This window comes from Octopus sinensis, linkage group LG7 (assembly GCF_006345805.1).
Source record: "Octopus sinensis linkage group LG7, ASM634580v1, whole genome shotgun sequence".
NCBI classification, from domain to species: Eukaryota; Metazoa; Mollusca; class Cephalopoda; order Octopoda; family Octopodidae; genus Octopus; species Octopus sinensis.
The window spans coordinates 19,630,374-19,647,820 of NC_043003.1; the positions used below are offsets into that span (position 1 = coordinate 19,630,374).

Genomic DNA, 17,447 nt, shown 5'->3' on the forward strand with positions numbered 1-17,447 from the left:
TATACCATTGTGATATCTATGGTAAAACATTCGTGTGGAACAGGCATTTTATTTGGCTCCTTAGCATAACCATGCAGTCGATTAAATTATATATTTATACTGTGATAAAATGCAGTATAAAATTCTCACTGACCAATACATTAACGCTTTGTAAACATACTTGTAGAGGTCATATTTTTCTGGTAAAATATTCACTAGTAACTGTCTTTTTTTAAATTTTTAACTAATCTCAAATATATTAACCCCAGTGGTGAAACTACTGTTGTCATAACTGGAGATCATTGCATGATGAGAAAGAAACTGTTGCATCATAATAATATATAATAATAGGGTGCCTATAGATGTTTTATATCAGAATTTATAGTAAATCTTGGGGGAAATGGATGAAGTAGTATATTGTGTTATTGTGACATTTTGATAGAATGATGTTAGAGAATGTCCTTTGTATCACATGTATGTGAGATATATTTCCCTGGTGTCTATCCATCATATATAATATGCATTTCCAATTTTTTCAACTACCACAGTAAAAATGGTTTAATGAAAAATCTGAAAACTAGCTTGGACATTTAGGACAGACCCACAGAAATGATTTGGACAGGTGAAAAGTTTTTTTAAAAAAACCCCAAAAAAAGAAACATTTTACTATTCTTAACATGCAAAATATTCTGTTTTGTCATTAGCAGATTTTACTTATGGTTCAGGTCTAACAAATAGTATAAAATAATATATATTGAAATGTAATTTCATAAATATGATTTATTCCTTTGGAAGTATTTCCATATTATATTCTTCCACTAGATTTTTAAATTTTTGCCTCTAAATTGAAAGTAGGTTAAGGATATTTTTGTATCTTTTATTCCAGAACCCTCCACAAACTGAATGTAAACTGCTGTTTTAAACATAGCCATTTGCTTGGTGAATTCTTAAATGATATAAATTTTGTATGTAATTTGCAATTGTATTTGATATAAATGTATGAATTTGTCTGTAAATTGATGCTATTTGAAAAATGCATTGTTTGCAATTCAAATTTTACTTTGGATTAACTTTAATAATAATTAGTCTTGTATGAACGTTGTTAATTGTCACTCACAGCAGACAATAAATGTATATTTTGAAAAATGAATTGTTTTTTCATGTAACATTTTGTTCTTCAAAAGATTGTTTCTCATGGAATATTGTCTATAAAAATATAAAGTGCCAATGAAAATAAATGTATTTATATAAAGAAATATGTGAAGTATAAAGAATAAATAAAATATATGAAATTATTTGAAAATACAAGTATGCCCATCTTTGCTTTACTTTGTAAAAAAATTATTTTCAGTGTTTTTTTTCAATTTTTGTCTTCCTAAAACTTGCAGCCTTTTTCAAGTTTTTCTGTTGTTCAGATCTCAGGGAAGCAGTTAAACAGATAGGAAGACTAGGTGCAAGTAAAGTCCTATAAAAGATACAGACTAACTCGGGACATCAGATATGCTAAATGTAGAGGTTTGATTCAAACCTTATTAGTAATGTGAGTATTTGATGAAGTATTACATAGTAAGAAAGTAAAGTTATTGACTATGTTGATTGCAATAATGGTTTCTCTTTGAATATGGGTGACAGATATGAAGTTTGTGTAAGGAATGAAGGACCATGGAATTCGAACCTAAATATTCTTCAGAGATGAGAACTGATCTGTTAAATTTACATCATAATGCATGAGAGGCTGAGTACTAGTGAAATGAAATTCTACAGACATGACTAATGTCATTAGATATTGATTTCAGATTTTTGGTAGAAGGCCAGCAATTTTTTGCAAGGCAGGGCAACTCAAATTACATCGATCTTGGTGCTCAACTGGTACTTACTTTATTGACCGTGAAAGGCAAAGTTGATCTCAGCAGAATTTGAACTAAGAATGTAAAGACATGAAACACTGCTAAGCTTTTTGCCAGGCATGCTAACAATTCTGCCAGCTTGCTGCCTTGATGCCATTAGATATGAGGATTACTTGGTGAAGATGAAGATATGGGGAGTGCTAGGTGAAAATAAAAAATAAAAAGAGCCAATGCAATGAAGGTTGGAATATCTTTGTTACTTCATATCTGCTGTTAACCGAATATGAATTATCATCATCATCATCGGCGGTTCGGCGGGGTCTGGGAAGCCAGGTGGCTGCACCAGGCTCCAGTCTGATCTGGCAGTGTTTCTACAGCTGGATGCCCTTCCTAATGCAACCACTCCGTGAGTGTAGTGGGTGCTTTTTACATGGCACAGGTGCCAGGGGCGGCTGGCAACAGCCACGATCGGTTGCTGCTTTTTACATGCCACCAGGCTGGAAGCCAGTTAAGGCGTCACTGGCATCGGCCACGTTCAGATGGTGCTTTTTATGTGCCACGGGCACAGGTATCACAACTACAATTTCCATTTGATTTTTATTTTGATGTTGATGTACTTGACTCAATAGGTCTCCTCAAACACAGCAAATCTGTATTATAATGAGTGATTTCACTATCTGGATAAGGAAGAGCTAGATTTGTTATAAATGTATTAATAACAGTCCATTACTCTTCACTTAAAACATTCACAAAATCAATGCAACTAGACCAGCATTACTTCTCTTACATATGCAAGTGTATCATTATTTAAAACAGTTATGAGCAAACTACAGCCCATGGGATTTACTGAATTACCTTGAACTTTTTTTAGCAGTGTGGCTCACCTGATGATGAGCCATGTCTCATGTGGCCTGCTTCTTATTTAACCCTTTGCTTAGTGGCATTTCTTCTGGCTCTTTGTATTCTGAGTTCAAATTCCACTGAGGTCAACTTTGCCTTTCATCCTTTTGGAGCAGATAAATTAAGCACCAGTTGAGTACTGGAGGCAGTACTAACCCCGCCCATCAAAATTAGTATTGGAGTCAGTACTAACCCTGCCCAGCAAAATTACTGGCCTTGTGCTAGAATTTGGAAGGTAGAAAGGACTAACCCAGATTACATACATACAAGGGCCTGCTGGAAAGTTCCTGGTTTTGGGTAAAAGAAAATACAGGAGGGTCAGTTAATTATGATTTTATATAACATGCGTCACCTTACTAGCAGATCGTTACCGTGTCGCCTTACTAGCGCTTGTGCTGGTGGCACATGAAACATTTGAGCGAGGTCGTCGCCAGTGCCGCTGGACTGGCTCCTGTGCAGGTGGCACATAAAAAGCACTATTTGGGCGTGGCCGTTGCCAGGACCACTAAACCGGCCCTCGTGCTGGTGGCACGTAAAAGCACCCACTACACTCTCGGAGTGGTTGGCGTTAGGAAGGGCATCCAGCTGAAGAAACTCTGCCAGATCAGATTGAAGTCTGGTTCGCCGGACCTCAGTCAAACTGTCAAACCCATGCTAGCATGGAAAGCGGACGTTAAATGATGATGATGATGATGATTTCCCTCGCAGGTTCACACACTTATTGCAGCAGTCCTTCAGCTTTTGAAAGCCCTGTAAAAGAACTCAGAAGGTTGGGCCTCCAACCAGGCCTTTTGCGATAATATTAAAGCAAGGAACTTTTCAGCGCCCCCTCGTACATACATACGCTCATACATGCATGCATGCTACATACTTATTTGTGTTCTATTACCCTATAGATCACAACTACTGTTAATCTTACCTGAAGAAGAAGTGCTAGCTCAAATTTTCACACACTGAAATAACTCCCCCTCTGAAAATCAATGATAGGTGTTAAAGACTGTCGCAAACACGACTAGATCCTTCTCTTCGAGTCTCTCTCCTACATAACTACTAGCAGTATTCCTTTAGAGTCACATGTACCGGAAACGTACTTCATCTTGCATTCGTGGTCTTCCACTCTTGAGAAATTCAGAAAAAGCAATTTTGCTGTTATTGATAACAAGCAAAGTCCTTGGTGTAAATTTTCTCCTCCAAGACCTGATTCTCAAGGTGGGTGTGTAAGTAAGTAACAAGTGAATAAACTGCAATAAAGTTTAATTAAAACTTTTGAATATATATATACATACACACATATTTACAATAAATTATATATTTTACTGAGACCTCTTTCGGTCATGACTGACCGTGGGATTGCACCTAGAAAGTTACCCTCCCAGGCACAAATCTGGGCAAGGTTGTTTATGGAAGACCAGCAGCTGCCCATGCATACCGGCCTCTCCTCTCCACCAGTGTTATCCAAGGGAAAGGCAACGGCTGATACAGCTTGGCACCTGTGACGTCGCAACTCATTTCTACAGCTGAGTGAACTGGAGCAACATGAAATAAAGTGTCTTGCTCAAGAACACAACACGCAGCCCGGTCCGGGATTCGAACTCACAACCTCGCGATCGTAACTACTGAGTCATGCGCCTTCACAAATTATATATTATATACTATACACTCTGGTTGTGATTGCATGCACACAGATGCTTTTGTTTTTGCTTAACTGTAAGTGGGGCACGGGACAAAAAGATTGAGAAACGCTGTGCTAAATCATTAGATGAAATCAGCTATTACACTAACTGACATTTGATAGTGTTTCTTGAAGTTCTGTTGTATCATCCACACCTCAGCGAGTTTCTTTTACGTAGATACAAACCAATGCAGGTTATAAAATTTCAACACTTCACTCAACAGTCACCGTCTCACATTCAGATATAATCTAAATACCTCACACCCGACATGCCCTACATTTGTGAGGAATGACCTTGAAAACAGTATCCGATAAGAACAGGAAAATTCTACTGACAGTCACTATACATAAGCTAACCTAGCTAGTTTGTGCTACCGGGGGCAGCCCTTCAGTTTGCCGCCCCTGGGCCTCCACAAAAATGCATATTGCCTATACACACACACACACACACACACACACAGATATGTAGCGGATCTTGCATGCCTGAAGTGGATTCGATCCACCATAGCCAAATTTATATTAACACTGCTACAGAACTTTTCCCACGGTGGAACAATGGTTTTTCTCTGACAGCAGTTTTTACATTTTCCAGATGCCATTAGCTAGGCCGAAATAATGTCTTTACCTCTTGACCCTTTCTAACCTCTTCTACTTCACCAAATACTAGAATAGATAACAAGACCACCAACTAAATCTATCTATCTTGGATTTTAATATAAGCAAGCACATCCCAAGCAAAAATTAGTTAGTCGCCATCCATTAGTTAGACGAGTCAACCAAGTTTGTCACAGTCGTGACGACTTAACGAAGTCTGGCTAACCACAACATTTCATGATATTCGTTACAAAATAATTTCTTGCCGTTACATATATATATATCAGAGGAGACTCCAGGTCATTAGCGTCACTCGGGTTCATCACAGATTTCGCATAAGACACATGTTTAGCGAGGGACGTCGCTAATGAAGATGTCAATACTTTAATGACTGGACTGAGTCATTAATCCAATGGCTGTGAAATGCCTCTGGCGCAGTAAATAACAACATCACTTGTGTCCGTGCGTGAACAACTTCGTATCCAAAGTTTTATTCAGATGCGTAACAAACGAATTCATACTGTGAGTACACAATGTTAAATAAAGTTATCTGGGATTGAAGTAAAAGGTTCTGAACTTCTTGCCATGTTCCACGATAACAGTGAAAAAATAGGAGGAATTCAAACTACAAAAATTACTTTCAGACAGCACTAGGCGTAGAATACCATAGCGAGTTGCTGGTAGGAAAGAATATCGAATCCGTGTGCTTGACTCTCTCTCCGATTTTGACCTAGTCGCGTCTTAGAGAAAAAGGGAAATTCAATTGGAATTCGCTCTTTAGTAGGCGATGTTGCTTCTAATGCCCTCCTGTGTGTGGTTTAGCAGTTACGCCTTGTATGCTAGCAATAGGACAATTCTATATTATTTAAGTCCCAACCGAAGCAAGGCTCGATAACCTCACTACCTCCTCCTAGTAAAAAAAAAAAAAAATTGTGGAGAGGTCTCTAATAAACTAGCAAAGGGGGAGCTAATCAATGTTTGTTTGGAATGTTTCACAGGGAAGATAACTGTAGTTGATACCCAAGAAATATTTTGCGGGCTCCGAACTTGTTTCAGATAGCGTTGCCTACATTACCTTCCCTCAGAACGAAAGGAATGAAAAGGCAGAGTCGGCAAAGAGTCAAGCTGTAGGCAAAGAAACAGGTCATTGTCCGAGCTACATAAGGAGGAGCATGGACACAAAGAGCGTGGAAAAGGGATAAATTATGGAAAGGGCAATATGTAAACAATGCATGCAAATACAAGATTATGCGAATAAAGGAATAGAAACATGTAAAAAAAAAACGCATGTCATAGAATGAATGAAATACATGTAATAAGATGTGCAAAAAGAAAATGCAGCAAAACAGTTTGTTAAACTGTACAGTTTGTTCAAAACAGGTTGAGTATCAACAAGCACAGTTTATGTCAATACGAAAAGGTGATTAAACATAAATAGTTTTGGACAGTTTATGTGGCTGAGTTACCGTTCTGCAACTTCGTGCAACATAAGGTGGAGTTGAATGCGATGCTTGCGAATGTTGTTTGGAAGCCTGTAAGGATGTTTGAGATTGAAAGAGAAGTTGTTGGTGGTGGGGTGAGTGTGACAGGTGTGTCAAGTAATGGAATGAGATTTTCAGAGAAAGCCTTCTTTACTCTATCAATAGATATAATCTCTTTCCGACCGTTAATGCCCACGGTGAAAAGTTTTGGTGCGTGTGAATCACACGGAAAGGGCCTGAGTAGGGTGGTGTAAGGGGTCCTTTCACGGCACCATTCTGCAAAAAAACCCCCAAAAAACAAAACATGTGTCCATGTAGAAATATCCGCTGGAACAACAGAAGAAATAGACTGATCACGAGGTGCCATGGGTGGCAGATCCGAGAAGTAAGAACGAAGTCTGGTAATGTACGACGCAGGATCCGGATGCGGTGAGTCGATTGGTACCAACATTTGACCAGGAAGCGCCAAAGTGGTACCATACAAGTATTCGGCTGACGAGTAGCCCAAATCCGCCTTAACAGCAGACCAGCAATCTAAGAGAACGATAGGAAGAAATTCGATCCATCGTTGTGGATTTGGAGTAGCGCGAAGTGCAGCCTTTAACTGCCTATGCAATCTTTCCACCATTTTATTCGAGGCTGATTGGTAACTAGTCGTATGGATGCGTTGTACACCCAGTAGCCGTGAGAATTCACGGAAAAAGGGAGCTTCGAATTGGCGTCCACGGTCAGAGGTAATCCTGGAGGCGCCAAAGCGAGTAATCCAACCTGAGATGAGAGCTCGAATCACAGACTCAGTAGTAATATCTACCAGTGGTATGGCTTCTGGCCATCGGGAGAACCGATCAATACAGGTCAAAATGTACGTGAAACCGGAACTGACGGGCCAAGGACCAACGAGATCAATATGAATGTGTCGGAAACGAGTGTCCAGCGGACTGAATGTCCCAGTGGAGCACGAACGTACTTATGCATCTTGAAACCCTAACATTGCATACAAGAACGCGCCCAAGCAGTGATTGTACGACGCATATTAGGCCAGCAGAATCGGGCCGTTATAAGCTTCACCGTGACAGCAATGCCTGGGTGTTACAACGAATGCAGAGCGTCGAAGATGGTGCGGCGATGACGATCAGGAATGAGCGGTCTGGATGAACCAGTGGAAATATCGCACAGGATGTTCCCCTCAGCGGACGGAAGTGGTAGGTACTCAAGCTTGCAGCAGGAAAACTGAGCAGAAGAAATATCGAGCGAATCCAAGGAAGGCTGATCTGAAACAATGACGACCAGATCAATCGTAGCAGGAGACGAAAGGGAACACAGAGGAAGCCTAGACAAAGCATCACCAGGTATATTGGCAGATCCAGCAATATGGCGTATGTCACTGGTGAACTGAGAAATGAGCTCCAAGTGTCTGTATGCCCTCGGTGAGTAACTCTCCGACCTGGATTGTAGGGCGAACGTGAGCGGTTTATGGTCCATGAATATCTTTCAACCTTCAAGAAAGTGGTGGAAGTGCCTCACAGCAAGATAAACAGCTAACAGCTCTCTATCGAAAGTGCTTTACCGTTGTTCGACTGGTTTCAGCTGGCGTGAGAAAAATGCTAGTGGTTGATTGTCTGTTGTAATACAGCACCAATTTGAGTACAATTTGAGGCATCAGCGGTTAAGAATAGTTCTGCATTCGCTATAGGATGAACGAGCAAGGAAACTTGAGCAAGGAAACTTGAGCAAGATCAGATCTGATGGGTTCAAAAGACTGCAAGAAAGAGAAATAGGAGAATCTTTCTTTCTCTTGTCCTTCAAAAGTTGACTTAAGAGAAACAACTTATCCTCACAGGTAGGAATGAAGCGATGATAGAAGTTGATCAACCCTAGGAAATGGCGTAACTGTTTCAATGAGGTGGTGAGGGGTGAAAGTCACTGAATCGCTTCCACCTTTGTACGACATTGTACGACTGGAGGCGCTGGAACAACTGAGATAGGTATTGCTGATGATGTTCAACTGTGTCACTGGCTATGAGGAGGTCGTCCACATAAGCAAAAACGAAATCCATCCCACGAACGACTTCACCAATAAACCACTGGAAAGTACTGGCGGCATTGCGCAGTCCAAATGGCATGGATAAGAACTTGAACGAGCTAAATGGAGTGGTCACGGCTGTTTTCGGGATGTCTGCCGGGTTCACTGGTATTTGGTGGTATGCACGTACCAGGTCAATCTTGGAAAAAACCGTGCATCCATGTAAAGCAGATGAAAAATCCTAAAGATGTAGTAAAGAATATCTGTCAGGGGTAACCGGTCGAAAGTTTGCAGTACCTTTTGTTGCCATGTATAAGGGAGACGCCCATGGGCTCGTTGATGGCCGAATCTTGTCGTGCAGCTCCTTCTTGTCTAAGTCGTTCAAAATTCTTTTCTCGATGGAAATACAAGTCAGTGAAGACAGCCGTTCTTGGGCCATTGTGCTTCTTAGATATTATATAAATATATATACATATATATATACATATAAATGTGTGTCTGTGTGTGCGTGTTCGCACGATCTGGGTTCCCTCTTGAACTCAAAAGGTGAAATTTTTAGGTGCTGCCCTTATGACAAAAAATCGTTTTGGAAGCACATGTGCGTGCGCGCCATTGTTCTCACCACTGCTTGATAACCGGTGTTGGTTTGTTTGCATCCCCGTAATTTAGTGATTCGTCGAAAGAGACCGATAAAATAAGTACCGGGCTTATAAAACGAGTACTGGGATCGATCTTTTTGACCACACCCTTCAAGGCGGTGCACCAGCATGCCCGCAGTTCAACAACAGAAAAAGTAACTGATAAAAGATATGTATATAGACACACGCATGCACTCATACAACCCTCCACTTATATAAATATGTGTGTGCGTATGTGCATGTGTGTATGTGATAGGAAAGGCTCCAGAGATTCTGGTATCGGTCTGCGCAGGCAAGACGTATGTAGTGAAGTCAACATAAAGATTACAATGAATGTGCCGTGAGGAATTGGAAATCCAACGTTTCGGATAGAGTCTTTCCTCATGGAAAAGTTGAAAAGGGAGAAATTAATGTGTGTGCACACGCGGCTGTGTGTGTATGTGCATGTGTGCACGCGTACGTGCGTATGTGTGATTGTGTGTGTGTGTGTACGGTGTTAAACCCGTGTATATATATATATATATATGTACATACATTCACGAACAGGTGAACGCACGCACATGTAGTATGTATAATATCAACTAATGTAGCTACGAATTGTTTCATGTAATAATTATGTAATAAAATAATATTGTTCTTCAGGCAAACAAGCCATCTTTGCTGGGGAAGTAAGCGGAAGCTATAGAAACAGTCAGGTGTATTACGGGTTCTTCAGGGATATGTGTAAGGGAAATAAGTCATGTGATCACTTGGGAGATTTATCTCTCTTCCAATGTTACATTGGTTGCTAGGTGCACCCCCCTCCACACACACACAGAGTCACATAGCCATATTCTTCTCATCTCTCGTGTCATTATACTTCGGGACTTCAGAGTGCACTGTACTATTACACTATTCCTACACCAACACCGCTGGCTCATGTATCATTCCCCATTCTGAACTGCTGCAGTGATTAGTTACCATATCTACCTCTAAGCCTGTTATACACATCAACGCAAAAAATATTTTTGATCTCTTTCCCTGCTCAAAATTCGAAAAATTAAACTACGTTAAACAAACGAATTACAAATTTATCAAGAAAGCCAAGTGAAAATAATGTTTTCTTTTGACACATTTTATCAGTATACGAAGTTTTCAAATGTTTAGTTAACTAGAAATTGTGTTGAAATCTGGCCTTCAAAAGGAAAAGATCCCAGCCTTTTTGCAGATGTCACTCTTTCTGAACCAGTTGCAGCGCCTGTCTATGACCTAATAAAATCATAGCAAATCACTAAACGTACAATAATCTCCAGCTCAAATCCTTCACCAATTTTATGTTAACTACTTCTGGTAGCTAATGCGCTTCATACCTAACCCATTTGCGACGGATATATTAATGACAAATTGTATGTTTTTAGGCATGACATTTCATTTACATTCCTCCCATAACCCAAAGCTGAAACCTGAAAACCTTTAAGTAGTTTGTATTTGAGGTGCAATTGTGCAAGCTAAGAATGCTGTATTCATCTCCTGAAAGTAGTTGCTTACCACCACTAACTAGAATGCTTATATTCACCATTGCAACGCTCGTAAGACTACCATCGAAGAAGCAAAGAATGTCTTTGTATCTGGTGTAGCCAACGAGATCTATCGTTTCCTAAACTGCGGCAGCCTAAACTTCCTTTTATTTACTACGTGGCTTCCTCTGCCTCACCAGTCTCCAACTAAGATGATTCTGTTAACATCACAGTCACTGCAAAGGTCTCCACACTTGCTATATGTATTTCTTCCAATTTGTGCTGATATTACAAACCAAACCTTTCCCCTCAAATATGTGGCCTTGTGCCTATGTTAGAAAGAATTATCAAGCCAAGGCCAGTGAATTGGCAGAATCGGTAGAGAAACGGACAAATACTTAGTGGTATTTCGTCTGCCGCTACGTTCTGAGTTCAAATTCCACCGAGGTCGACTTTGCCTTTCATCCTTTCGGGTCGATTAAATAAGTACCAGTTAAGCACTGGGGTAGATATAATCGACTTAATCCGTTTATCTGTCCTTGTTTGTCCCCTCTATGTTTAGCCCCTTGTGGGCAGTAAAGAAATAGCTATTTGTTCTTGCACTTTGCGCTCTACTCTGTTTAAACCTCATCGAAGTCAACTGCTTTTCATCCACCCGTGATCAAAAATATAAATATTAGTCAAGTGCTGGGGTCGATATAAGAGACTAATCCCACCCCTAAATTTCTGGCCTTGTTCCTATGTTAGAAACAAGAAAAGTATGTAAAAGAAACGTTAGCATGCCAGACAAAGCGTACACAAACATCTCATACTGAATCCAAACGTTGGATATCTGATTTGCGAAGACTTATTTAAACAATACACTACAACCTCTTGTTTGCAGATGTGCGGTCTCTTATTTCTGCATATAATATAACGGCATCACCTTCTCTCAAGCTGCTAGAAGTGTACTACTTTCACCCAACACTTTCGTTACTTTGGCAATGCCTCGCCACCTAGTTGCTGGATTAACTACTTTGTCTAATATTTCATTATTTCCCCGAATGCCACTCACTGGATTTTCCTCCTACCTCTGTATTCATGCAGACACCAATTTCACAGTCCCGTTTACTGACCAAACTGTATATCTCTCTCTATATAAAGCTGAAGTTGTCTGTATGGCAGGTTTGGTAGCCTTCAACTAACACTATCTCCTCCGAGACCCTGCGGCGCAAGTTGACTAAAATTGAGAATATGATAGAAGAAGGCTCGCTCTTCCTTCCGTAGAAGAAAAAATTCAAATCAGACCATGTTAACACCAAAAATTATTTACATCAAGAAGGTGCTTTTTTTCTATGAAAATCCCTATTTTTTACGATTTTTTTACTATTGTGTCGCCATTTTTCGGTGTATTTCAACCAGAAAAATGTTCACTTAAAGAGAATAACAAGCCATGTAGTGCAAAATTTTTACTTTTCAAAAATGTCAATTCTAAAGGGTCGAAACAAACTCGATCAACGTCGGCCGATACTGCTAGTATATATATATAAAAAAAAGGATTAGTCATGAAAGCGCTTTTATCGTACATCTGCGATGTACTCACAATATTACTGTATCTATACAGCATCTCAGCCACTGACACAATCTGTTCCATCAACTGACAACAAAATTAAGGACCAAGGAAGGTAACTCTAATAAAATTTTGCTGAATACATCGTCAGCCATTTTACGATGTTTTTGCACGTAATATACTGGTAATGTGTTAGGGTTGTCAATATCATTACTTTAAAAACGGCTGAAGGCACAATAAGACGGTAAGCAGATCTTTGTAAACATATCTGCTGGTTGTTTTGTTTTTAGTTCAGTTTAAGTCTTAAGGAGATCCAGCTACAAAGATACTTTAAGGCAGTCTATAAACATATGATAAATTGCTCGTGAAGTAACCATTAACTGTTGATGTCATTATTCGTAGGATGACTAACGATATTTTTAGCTTCTGTGAATAATATATTTTTCATATATTTGGCTAATCTATATTTTCCTGGTTGAGTGGCCAAGGCCCACTCTACTACAAGACGTTAAAACCTCTGTCCCTGACGTGCGCTGTAACTTCCTTTTCCTTACTCTTGACATATCAACAACACCACACATTATAATGCCTCTTCTGAATTCTTTTCATGACGAAGTTGGATCCTAATTCCTGACAATCGTTTTATTGTAGTTTTGATGTACTTCTAACGTGTATTAAAATAATTTACATTATTATAGCAGAGTAAAATCTTTAGAGTCATCTTTAAAGTTTTTGTTTTTTCTTTTGATTCAGCTAAAACCGCTGTGCGTTTTCATATATGTAATAGGAGAAAATTAAAAGGAATATAAGGACTGCTCATGTTAGTTTGGAGAGGGAGAGAGAGAGAGAGAGAGAGAGAGAGAGAGAGAGAGAGAGAGAGAATGGGTTGGAAGGTTCTGAGGTTTATCACACAAACAGTTCTTTCATTACTTTAATTTAATACGTTTTAGAACATGCGGAAATCTATATTCAAATTGTCCTGGTACTTGGGCTTTCCTCTCACCAGTATTCAAGCCATTTATTTTGATGTTTAGTGCCCATATTCTGTCCAGCAGAATTGGATACGATTAGATTGTTCAGACATTACTTAACTGGCATAGTTTTATTGCAACTATCCTTATATATATATATATATATATATATATAATATATATATATATATATAATATATATATATATATATATAATTTAAGGTTTTGTACCAAATTTAGAAATCATTGTCAGCATTTTTATTTTCATAATAATTGTTATATGCCTACATGAAAATCATAATTCCTTTTTATACAACACACCCTTCCAAAATAAATTTCCTGTAAACATTCCAATGTCTTCATTGCTGCTGATTCTTCCACAATGATTTCCTTTCAAGACCATCTCTGCCACATATCCATACCATTGCATCTTTTCTTTGTAGATATCATATATGTTGTGCTTTGTGTTTTTATATTTAATATATTTGGTTAATTTGTTTCTAATAAGCTCAGCATTAACATTTCATTGTTTCTTATATTATGTATGGTTTTTATCATTTCAGGAAATGTTTTACCAATGATACATCAAGGAATAATATGAAGAATGTGGAAATCAGAAAAATGACATTTTCAGGAAGATGTGTAAGATTAGTGATATAGCCTTGAAGAAATTTCCTTTGCTGACTGAAAGTAATTCTTAGATTGTTTTGTATTGTGGATAAACTTGATATATCTACAAAAGAAACTTTGAACAGACTATTATTATAATTGGAACATATAGCACAGATTTTGGTGGCTCATTTCTGACTACAGAAATAAAGAATGTGCAATGAATCCCATCTAATGAACTTTGGAAGTATTTCTTTATAGCTGAGAAATATTTACAAATATTTTCAAGTTTTTGACGTTTACTGTCAGAGATAATAGAGTGTTGAGTTGGCAGCAAGTTTTGAACTCTTGACTTTGTAGAGGACAACAGCCAAGTGTGGTAACCATAACATCATGGTATTTCATAGATGGATGCATCATCATTAAATGATTTAAAGAAAATAATTATTTTTGAATTTATTAAACACTAATTGATATTATGGAAGAGAATGTGTGGTGTCAGAGTCAGGTTAATGGAGAAACACAACCTGATATTAAAGATTTATCTCACATGGCACAAGTACGGACAAACAAGAAATCATATACGTGTGGTATCTGTTTTAAAGCATTCTCTCAGAATGGCCTTTTGACAAGTCACAAGCGTATTCATAAAGGTGAGAGACCCTATCACTGTGATATATGTGGTAAAACATTTTTTGAAAGTTCAACATTAACTTGTCATATATGTACTCACACAGGTGAGAAACCATATCATTGTGATATCTGTGGTAAATCATTCTCTCGAAAAGAACATTTGTTTATTCATAAATGCATTCATTCAGGTGTGAAACCATATCATTGTGATATCTGTGGTAAATCATTCTCTCGAAAAGAACATTTGATTATTCATAAACGTAGTCATACAGGTGAGAAACCATATCATTGTGATATTTGTGGTAAAACTTTCTCACAATGTAATAAATTAACAAGCCATAGAAGTATTCATACAGGTGAGAAACCATACTGCTGTGATTACTGTAGTAAAACATTCTCTCGGAAAGAACATTTGACTCTTCACATACGTATTCACACAGGTGAGAAACCATATCACTTCGATGTTTGTGGTAAAACCTTCTCTCGAAAACAACAATTGATTAGTCACAAACGCACGCATACAGGTGAGAAACCATATCACTGTGATATTTGTGGTCAAACATTCTCACACAACAGCACATTAAAAATTCATAAACGTGTTCATACAAGTGAGAGACCATATCAGTGTGACATTTGCAGTAAGACATTCTCACACAAGAGCAATTTAACCATTCACCGACGTAATCACACAGGACTTCATTATCGACTGTGTCTTTCATCTCACAAGACTTCATCATCGTTTTAATGTCCACATTTCCATGCTTACATGGATTGGATGGATTTTATTGAGGACGAGTTTCTATGGCCACCAGATGCCCTTCTTGTTGTCAACCCCCAACTAACCTGTTTCTAAGCAAAGTAATATTTCACCATGGCCAGAGATATTCCCAGAGAAATGAATGGAGCTATTTAATGTTATTGATGAGGCACAGCTCAATCCTGATTGAGTAGAACTATAAGATCAAGGGCATTCCAGAAGTGACTATCTCATCTATTTATACTTAATGTCATAGTCAAGACATTCTATTTTATTTAAACAGATCAATTATTCCTAGCAAGTTCAGCTATCAGTGGCTCTCAACCTTATTAATATCCAAGCCAGAGCCAAAACTGGGACATTTTTTAGGGGGCTATACCTAAACTAGCAAGACATAGGTCAATTAAAGAAAATTTTATTATATTTATAAAAGGAAGATCGTCGGGGTCCGTTGGAAAGATGCTTGAGGGCCGCAGTTGATGTATGCTAATTTAAAAAACTTTTTCTGTCTCCAGATCGACATTAGTTATACAATAATTAAAGGGAAATAATCCAGGAATAGCATATTTTGGCAGTAATCTCCCTTAAGATTGTAGCATTACACAGAGCCTTTTGTTTTTCCTGTTATTTTGTCATAATTTGAAACTTTTAAGATACACCGTTTTAATGATAGACACCAGACTATGAAAAAGAAAATACATACTTACTATATCTATAAATAAAAGTCATTAAATCTACAGCATTTATTCAGTTAAGCATTTTTTTCTGCCTGTTTCCTTAATTTTTTTTAGACATTAGGAGACATAGAAGGAAACGAAAATATGGCACACATATTGTCCGAAGGATATAAACAACTGAAGCAAATTAAAATTAATTAGATCAAAGGTTTAGTTTAAGTTCAGTATGCTAAATTATTTATTATAAACATTTGAATACAATTGGAGCATATGTTACACTTTGGATGTTAACTAGAAGCACTGAAAGGTTTTCTAAAAGGCATATTAAACATTTCATTCGCTGTCTGTAGTTTCATAATACTAGCTTCTTTACTGGTGGTGGTGATGGTGGGGCTTAGTCAGTTTTAATGTTCAGTCATTGCATGTGTAATTACAAAGTGAATGACTAATTAATTGAAAATTTATAATGAATAACTATACAGGGTGTGGGCAAAAGTAGGTATACTGTTGCTGAATATGAGTGGAATGTTCTTGCCATTCTTATTCTAAAAAAGAAATAGAGAAATGAAAAGAACATTCCAATTAAGCATCTGTTTATTTACTTTTGCCACCCCTGTATAGTATGTATGTATGTATGTATGTGTGTGTGTGTGTATATATATATCATCATCATCATCATCATCTACAAAATGGGACAAGAACGCAAAACATCCAGTCAGTTAGGTGATACAAAAAAGGGACAACAAAACATCCAGATAGACGATACAAGGAATACAAGGATGGGTCATTTGGAGTTTTCTTTCCTCAGTCGAGTTCCAGATTATCTTTGCAATTTCAGCTGGTTATATTTGAGATTGCTCTAACCTGGCCAGCCACAAGGAAAAACTAAGCTAAGAGCATTAGATTCCTTGGGAGAAAGCAGCGAATGTATATGCAAACAAGTATGGAAAAAATATGGAGAATGTTTCACAAATACAAATAACAGGTGTCTTTCGACTAAGTATGAATTAAATTAAGCTGGCGTGTGTGGAAATAAAGCCTTATGGCAGGGATACAAGATTTCACAGGCACAAGGAGGAATATAAATGTTGCATGGATGGTGGCTGAACCAAGAAAGAAAGGTGAGGCTTGGCCAAACTCTGAACACGTGGGGAGAGATGTAGAGGCAGAGGGACAAAAGAATTAAGGAGGGGAGAGAAAAAGTGACAGGGACACAGTGAAGTGAAAAGAGAGGTGCAAGCATGACTGTGTGGTTAGAAAGCTTGCTTTGCAACCATGTGGTTTTATATATACATATATATATATATATATATATATATATATATATATATACATATGTATATGTGTGTGTGTGTGCATTTGTCTGCTGGCCATCACTTGACAACTGATGCTGGTGTGTTTATGTCTCCTGTAACTTAGCAGCTCAGCAAAAGATACCGATAGAATAGGTACAAGGCCTACAAAAAATAAGTCCTGGGGTCGCTGTCTTCAACTAAAACCCTTTAAGGTGGTGCTCCAGTATGACAGAGTGTTAGCATCTTGAGAGAAAAGTTGAGCATAAGGAGCATCAGATGTGGTGTGCAAAAGAGATGACTGCATTGGTATGGTCATGTGATGCATA

At 38.1% G+C, this 17,447-nt stretch overlaps 2 protein-coding genes across 3 annotated transcripts; one reads left to right on the top strand and one right to left on the bottom strand.

The window, feature by feature from the left end:
- Nucleotides 1-1,099: 1,099 nt before the first annotated feature.
- Nucleotides 1,100-15,840, top strand: LOC115213982 (zinc finger protein 239-like). Of its 2 annotated transcripts, none has more exons than XM_036504598.1 (3): nucleotides 1,100-1,110; nucleotides 14,087-14,496; nucleotides 14,581-15,840. In XM_036504598.1, the coding sequence occupies exons 2-3, from the start codon at nucleotides 14,238-14,240 to the stop codon at nucleotides 15,135-15,137; spliced, it is 816 nt and encodes a 271-aa protein (XP_036360491.1). In that variant the 5' UTR covers nucleotides 1,100-1,110; nucleotides 14,087-14,237; the 3' UTR covers nucleotides 15,138-15,840. The 2 variants fall into 2 exon arrangements, with proteins under 2 accessions (XP_036360491.1, XP_036360490.1); XM_036504597.1 differs by lacking the exon at nucleotides 1,100-1,110 and adding an exon at nucleotides 12,296-12,423 and having other exon boundaries at nucleotides 13,714-14,496.
- Nucleotides 6,442-8,935, bottom strand: LOC115213981. Its single transcript, XM_029782989.1, has 3 exons — nucleotides 8,794-8,935; nucleotides 8,041-8,092; nucleotides 6,442-7,351 (listed from the first exon to the last, which is right to left on the bottom strand). The coding sequence occupies exons 1-3, from the start codon at nucleotides 8,933-8,935 to the stop codon at nucleotides 6,442-6,444; spliced, it is 1,104 nt and encodes a 367-aa protein (XP_029638849.1).
- Nucleotides 15,841-17,447: the final 1,607 nt, after the last annotated feature.

Coding starts and splice junctions, on each gene's coding strand:
- LOC115213981 (XM_029782989.1), bottom strand. CDS start 8,935: ATGGCCCAAGAACGGCTGTCTTCACTGACTTGTATTTCCATCGAGAAA. Junction 8,093..8,793: donor CTTATACATGGCAACAAAAG/GTACTGCAAACT, acceptor GTATTACAACAG/ACAATCAACCACTAGCATTT. Junction 7,352..8,040: donor CTGAAACCAGTCGAACAACG/GTAAAGCACTTT, acceptor TTGGCCCGTCAG/TTCCGGTTTCACGTACATTT.
- LOC115213982 (XM_036504598.1), top strand. CDS start 14,238: ATGGAAGAGAATGTGTGGTGTCAGAGTCAGGTTAATGGAGAAACACAA. Junction 14,497..14,580: donor TCATATATGTACTCACACAG/GTGAGAAACCAT, acceptor GCATTCATTCAG/GTGTGAAACCATATCATTGT.